A 7,852-nucleotide genomic window follows, 5' to 3' on the forward strand; every position below is an offset into this window, starting at 1 on the left:
GAGGGTGGTGTGTTGTGTCCAGCAACTATGCCTGCAGCTGCAAGAGGCGGAGCCACCTAGGAGATCGTCTACTCCTCTTCCTCGGCATGTTTCTGTGCAGGCATTGCATTGGGGCCTTGGGGGTACCGTAGTTGGATTCGGTGAACACGAACGATGAGCTTTGTAATGCTCGTCACATCTTACTATTACTAATTGGAGACTCCTTTTGAAGTCTCCAGATGAAGCCACCTAGGATTCCTAGGTGGATACTCTAGAAAAAGAGAGAAATCCTAAAAATTCTCACAAAAAATCAAAATATCCAACCATCAATCGACAGATTCAAATCATCATAACCATTGGATCTATTATATTTTCTAAAAAATTACCCATCTGTGCCATTATGAAAATAGCCTAAAGTAACCCCCTAAATCTATATATAAATTACCCACCTCTGCCATTATATAAAATAAACTAAAGTAACCCCCTAACCTTCATCAAAATTACCCACTTATACCATTATAAACAATATTTAAAATAACTCCCTAATTTGCAACTGAATTTCCTACCACTATTACTTTAAAATTTTTTAAAGTAACCCCTTAAATTTGCATCTATATTACCCACACATGCTATTATTAAAAATAACTTGAGGTAACCCTACGTTTGAATCAAATAACCTTAATTAAAAATATACAACAATATATGATTCTAAATCGTCTATATCTTACACTATTGGTATACGATATAATAATTAAGGCCTATACGCATGATGTGTGATGTGTGTCACCATTTATAAGGATATAAAGTTATGGAAATGTACATTTGTATGCTAAAATTATATTTAGCATTATGGATAGTTCTATTAAATTTATGAGCACTCAAACTTAGGGTTCATTAAACAAAATTCAAGCCCATACATGCGGTCCAAAGTGAAAAGTTAAAGATTATAAATGTGGATGAAAATATTATAGAGTAATTACTAATTGAAATCTATCACAATTGGATGAAGATATTAAGTATAATATCTACATAAGTATTCTGTTCGAATATTTAACAAACGAGAGGTAGCTTATGGTAATAGTTTTGTACCAATGTAATCTCATTTTTTTCAATTAGAGACTCCGCATTAGTTCCCATGAGACAAGCAAGAAAAAAGAGAGATTCTCATAAAAATTAAAAACATCTAACACCAATCCTGTAAACTCTAATAATCGTAGCAATTGATTTATTATATTTTCTAAAAAGTTATCCACCACTGTCATTGTGGAAATATTCAAAAATGAGCTCTAAACCTATATCTAAATTACCGAGCTCAGCTATTATAAAACATAATCTAAAGTAACCCCGTAATCTTCATCCAATTTACTAATGCAAATCATTATAAAGCATAACTTAAAATGTCATTCTAAAATTTTATCTATGTTACCCACGTATGTTGTTATTAAAAATAACCTAAAGTAAATACCTAAATTTTAATTTAATTATCTTCATGTGCATCATATAGAAATGTCAAAAAGTAAACTAATATATGATTCTAAATTACCTATTTATGTCATTGTTAATATAAAAATACTACATTAAAGTATATACACATGATGAGTGCCACCATTAGACCATGTATGTGTATATGCGGAATCGATGAAAAATATTGATTTGTATGCTAAACATAATGTATAGAGGATTGGAGGTGCGATACAAAATGGAAAAAGTATGAATATGAATGAAAAAGTGCATAGAATAATTATTAATTAAAAATCAATCACAACTGGACAAAGATAGATACATATCTATATAAGTATTATGTTGAAGTATTGGAAAAATAAGATTAGTAGGTAAACAATTTTGATTATTAGCTAAGAGTTTTATTTCTAAATAATTTTCAAATCCAATAGCTTATAAAAACATTAGCTCGTGCGGGAGCACAGGTTGATGGACTAGTTGGTCTAATTGTGTTGGAAAGAGCCCTCTAATTTAACTAATAAATTTAAGGATCAAGCTCACTGAGAACCAGGTTGAAATACTATATGATTTTGAGCTCAATATAGGTAGCGCTGAGTTGGATTGTGAAGGAAGCACGAGAGTCATGATTTATTATCAACCTAATTGTATAGCTAATTGTACTATACGCACCCAAGGAAAACTTTTCTAGACCCGCCAGCCATTTGTCACTATGTGCCTATGAACCCGAGGAGTACCACAATTTCTTACTTGCCAAATTGATAATTCGTCAATCCATCATTTCACATGGAATGAGGCCCAATTCCATTGCTTTTGAAATTGGCTCCAATATATGACCATATGACTGTCATCAGCTATCCGTCAAAGTCCTTGAAACGACAGTGGTGTCCCCGCGACTTGTCAAGATTAGGACTATCACCAATTTTGCTTTTGTGAGAGAATAAAAATGTGACAGGATGATTGGCATTTTGGTGATCATGCCTCGTTCGATAAGTTATAAATTAGGAGGACCTTTTAAATTTACAGCCATTGTTTTTTTTCTTCTTTTTCCTTTTGTGAATGGGCGGATCTAGGACCCTGCCCATATAGTCCTTTAGCATCTGTGGTGTTTAGACTAAAAAATGTATGATCTTAATTAGAGAAAAGGAGGTCAAGGAGGCAAGGTTACACTGTGTTTTGGGCACAAACGAGCAATTCAGCCGCAGCCCCGTTCTGGTCCGCCCCTGTTTGTGATGGCTCCTGACATCGAGCATCTTATTGCCAACTGGCCTCTGACAGAAAAAAGAGGCAGGACACAGGAAACGGGCATCCAATCATCCGCATATACAACAAAAACTCTAGTGTTTCACAAAGACAAGAATCCGAATTGTGCGTTCCTTCATCATCATCATCGAAATATCTACAGTCAATACAAACTTCCCAATACACCAAATGCCAAACTCCAAACCTGTAGAATGGCCAGAGATTTGCTCCACACGGCTACTGCAACTAGACCCAAAAACTTAGGTGACACCATGGCTGATAGTGATAAGTTCAACTTGATTGCAACACAGAAAAGGGAAGAAAGGCACTGTATGGGGAACTGAAACTTCTCTCTATGGCATAGATAAATCTAGTGCTCTCCCCGGCAAAATTAAAGTAACCGGTCCATCGATCTTCTTCCTCTAAAGCCATTTGAAGAGGATGCCTCCATGGGTGGCGAAGAAGGGGGCAAAGACCAGGGACTCGACGGCCATGAGCTTGATGAGGATATTCAGTGATGGGCCTGAGGTGTCCTTGAGCGGATCACCGATGGTGTCACCAATGACAGCAGCTTTGTGTGGATCGGAGCCTTTGGGGCCCAGAGTTCTTGCGTGCTCAGATGCACCAGCCTGTAAAACCATGGAGAGAACCGAAGTTAGTCAAGTTTGACAAATATGGATAGGAAGAAACCTGCTGATTGGTAGGTGCTATTGTTTCTACCTCGATGTATTTCTTTGCGTTGTCCCAGGCACCTCCAGTGTTGGATGCAGAGATTGCAATCTGAATGAGAATATAGATAATTAGTTATGAATGAAACATGCCGACATCGCAAGAGATTATAACAATGAAAGCAACCACGGAAAGAGTACCAACCTGGACACCAGAAACAAGAGCACCAGCAAGAACACCAGAGAGGGTCTCAACACCAAACAAGATCCCAACAATAAGCGGGGTGAGCATGACAAGTGCGCCTGGGGGGATCATCTCCTTGATAGACGCATCAGTGGAGATCTTGACACATGTCGCATAGTCAGGCTTGGTGGTGCCCTCCATGAGCCCAGGGATGGTGTTGAACTGCCTGCGGACTTCCTCAACCATCTTGAGTGCTGCACTGCCAACACTCTTCATGGTCATTGCTGAGAACCAGTATGGAAGCATGGCACCGACAATCAGTCCAATGAAAACTTTAGGCGACAAAACATCAACAGTTGAGATCTCAGCACGGCTGACAAAAGCACCAAAGAGGGCAAGAGACACCAAGGCAGCTGAACCAATGGCAAAACCCTACATGCACAAAATCATGAGAATGAGAATTTAGTACTTAAAATTGTACATTTGTTCAAAGTCGGCCCATCTTTGAAGAAGCACATTTCAACTAACAGTGGGATTGGCATTTACCTTCCCAATGGCAGCAGTAGTGTTTCCAGCAGCATCGAGAGCATCTGTTCTCTCACGGATTCTGTGGCTCATGCCAGCCATTTCAGCAATTCCTCCAGCATTATCACTGATAGGACCATAGGCATCAATGGCAAGGCCAGTAGCGATTGTGCTGAGCATTCCAAGAGCAGCCACAGCAACACCGTACATTGCAGCAAGGCTGAAGCTGAGGAAAATACTGAAAGCAATAGCAAAAATAGGGATAATGACTGATTTGTATCCCAGAGCAAGGCCAAAGATGACATTAGTAGCAGCTCCAGTTCTGCAGGAGTCAGCAACATCCTGCACAGGACTGCAAAAAGGATATTCAAGTTGTCAGATGCTTGAAAAAATTCTGCAAATTACATCCACTACTAAATATGATCAAAACTGTTGGCACCTGTATGCATTGCTCGTGTAATACTCCGTAACAAATCCAATAACTAGTCCAGCCCACAGACCAACTGCCACGCATAGGAATAATTGCCTACCAAATTAAGATCAAAGTGAGATCATGTACTAAAAGATTTTGATCAAAATATGGAAAATCCATTTAAGAAATGGCAGTACCAGTTATACACCGTCTTCTGCACACCAAAGTTGAAGATTGTGAATGTATATGGGAGCCCTAACCAACTGACAAGTGCAATGCCAACAGTCATCACAGCAGTGGAAATTATAAGTTGCTTCTTGAGAGCCGGCTCTATTTCATCTACAGCCTTGATCTCGAAGAAATCAGTTGCAAAAAGAGTGGTTATCAAGCAAGCTATGATACCCACAGAGCTAACGAGGAGTGGGTACAACATAGGAGTGAATTCATGATTGATCCCAAAAGAAGAGATCGAGGCAACGACAAGAGCAGCGCATGAAGACTCAGCATAGGAGCCAAAGAGGTCTGATCCCATTCCAGCAATATCTCCAACGTTGTCACCAACATTGTCCGCAATGACCTGCAAGAAGCAGAAGGAAGTGCTCATTGTACTATTTCAATACAAATATACATCAAAATGACATTACCACGGTCAATAGAGTCACTACAAAACTTCAACACAAAGGATTTCATTAAAACATTTTTTAAGATGTGACTCTTAAGAAAAGACTTACTGCTGGGTTTCTCGGATCGTCTTCAGGGATATTCCTTTCAACTTTCCCAACAAGATCTGCACCAACATCAGCAGCTTTGGTGTATATTCCACCACCAACACGGCCAAAAAGAGCCATAGAAGAACCACCGAGACCATAACCAGTGATAGCCTCATAAAGGCCCTCCCAGTCATCACCATAATAAATTCCAAACAAGTTGATTGCAATATAAAGGACAAAAAGGCCACTAGCAGCAAGCAGGAAGCCCATCACAGCCCCAGAGCGGAAGGCAGTAATGAATGCCTTTCCGACACCCTTCCTTGCCTCAAGAGTTGTTCTGGCATTTGCATATGTTGCAATCTTCATTCCAAGAAACCCAGAAACAAGTGAGGTGACTGCACCAAGCACAAAGGCGATGGTGCTGAAGAGAGCATTAGCAAGGGCAGGCTTGCACATCTTGCCCTTGCTGTAGTGGCAAGGTTGACTCTTGGTGCTGAACCCCTCAACAGAGCCAAGGAAGAGGAAGATCAGGACAGCAAAAATGCCCATGAATAGTCCAACATACTTGTATTCAGTGAAAAGGAAAGAAGTTGCTCCTGTTAAAACAAAGCAAGGATATTTAGAAACACAAGTGTGTATACAATTATACAACATAATTAGAGAATAGCCGTTACAAGAGAAGGCCTAACAATAAGAAAAATGATGACACAAATATCAAAATACTGAAGATTAAGCAACATAGCAGTAGATATTTACAAAAAAAAATGGCAGCAATTATCCTATTTTCTTGTAGAAGCTGTAAGCATCAAAACAGACAAAGAAATAATAGCTAAGTGAAACAATAAATGATGGACTGCAATCCTTATCTTCTCAAAATCCAACAAAACCAACAAAGCTTAATTCCTATTTCACAAGGGGAAGCAAAGAAAGAAGTAATTACGCTGAAGTAACTAATAGGGTCCACATACTAAGAGTCATAAAAAAAATCTTTCTGTGCCTTCTATGCTGCTTTCATGTGGTGCCACAAAGAAAGCAGAACCAGAGCCTCCTCATCCTAATCCTATTAGAAAGAAATCCTGACTGAAGACATGGACAGAAGCCAGCCAATATCACTGCTAACATGAACCAGCCAACAATGCAGCATCAGCACAGGACAAACTGAATTAGCATGTACCTTCAGACATGAACTGTGCTCCAATAATTACCTTACATGAAACACTGTTTAGTGGACCACAAGATCTCTGGTCCATGTGCATCGTTTCTAGGATTCCTTCCAAGTTCCAAGCAAGGTGGATGCGGTTGAAAACAAAACTAATTCCTACCTACTACAATAATGTGGACGCACGGAAAGTTCGTATCTTCTTATCCTACATCAGGCAGCAAGGACCACAGGTGCAGCAACAACGCATCTGCCACCTGCAGTAACTTATCCTATCCCCACAGCATGGTCACCGCAGAGATTTTACTGGGACCTCTTAAGAACAGAGCACTACCACTTCTATATGAACACCTTCCGCCCCACCACAAATATCTCACAAAACAAAATCTAGTGGGGCAAGCAAAAAAACTATTTACTGCAGTTAGGACACACTGGACCAAGGATTATTATAACACGTGTTGGGTAAAGCGGGAACATCAGTAGTTTATTGTTAGATCCAGCTTGCAACTAGGAGTAATATAACAGTAAATATCTGTAACCCAGGTCACAGGCACACGGCTACCATGAACGCAGGAGACATAGCAGAAAAAAAATACCGAGGACGATGCGACAAACTAACAAACGCTAAACACGCAACACCAGATGATCCAAAGCATAGTTTTAGAGTGAATTGCCTTAACGAGTAAAATTCTATTCCTATGCCTAAATAGGGACTCTGTACTGCAGCAAACCGATCCGCTTCAGATGCCTCATATGAAAAGCAATTTTTCAGGTTCACCCCGCAAGCAAACAAAATAACCAGAACAGCAAAATTACCACCTAATTCCGAATATCAGCTACTAAGCGTAACATCTATGATTAAGCGCCCTCAGATCCACAAAATTCAAAAAACACGAGCACGGCCACGGGCGCTCTGCCTCACCTTCGGAGATGGCGTTCTGGATCTCGGCGCACTTGACGACGACGTTGTGCTCGTTGAGCCCCTCCTCCTCCTCGATGAGGTACTCGCTGGCGCCGGCGCCGCTCTTCCCGGAGGAGCCGTCCCCGCGCCGGGGCTCGGGGGAGAGCTTCACCTTGGATACCAGCACCCACTGCAGCACCGCGAACGCGATGCCAACCACGGCCGCGACGGGCACTATTACCTGCGTGGCCAGCTCGGGCAGGAACGCTGGCGAGGCCATTGCACCCCCCGCGGCGAGATCCGGGGCGCGCTAGGGTTCCTCTACGCGGAGAATTCCGTGCGGAATTCGTTCGAGCGCACGGGGGAGGGAGGGAGGAGGGAGAGGAGGAGACGGGTGGTGCGAGTCGCCGCCGCTTTATAGGGAGGCGAGGCCACTGGAGGACGAGGGAGTGTAGGCGATGAGGATGAGGGTATTTCGGTAATTTTCGGGAGTTTGGATTCCTGTTTGTTACCGTGCTCTGGTAAATTCCGTGCGTATCTTGACTCTGTTTTTTTAATTTATTTTTTAGTGTAAATGTGTTCCCATGATGTATGACCACGAGTAAAAATTTTTG

General features: G+C 41.2%; 1 protein-coding gene across 1 annotated transcript; it reads right to left on the bottom strand.

Annotated features, from left to right (window-relative positions):
- Positions 1-2,795: 2,795 nt before the first annotated feature.
- Positions 2,796-7,623, bottom strand: LOC117852966 (pyrophosphate-energized vacuolar membrane proton pump). The gene is made up of 8 exons (XM_034735293.2): positions 7,260-7,623; positions 5,200-5,774; positions 4,666-5,045; positions 4,496-4,582; positions 4,078-4,408; positions 3,553-3,963; positions 3,400-3,459; positions 2,796-3,308 (listed from the first exon to the last, which is right to left on the bottom strand). The coding sequence occupies exons 1-8, from the start codon at positions 7,516-7,518 to the stop codon at positions 3,102-3,104; spliced, it is 2,310 nt and encodes a 769-aa protein (XP_034591184.1). The 5' UTR covers positions 7,519-7,623; the 3' UTR covers positions 2,796-3,101.
- Positions 7,624-7,852: the final 229 nt, after the last annotated feature.

Source organism: Setaria viridis, chromosome 4 (genome assembly GCF_005286985.2).
Source record: "Setaria viridis chromosome 4, Setaria_viridis_v4.0, whole genome shotgun sequence".
Lineage (NCBI taxonomy): Eukaryota > Viridiplantae > Streptophyta > Magnoliopsida > Poales > Poaceae > Setaria > Setaria viridis.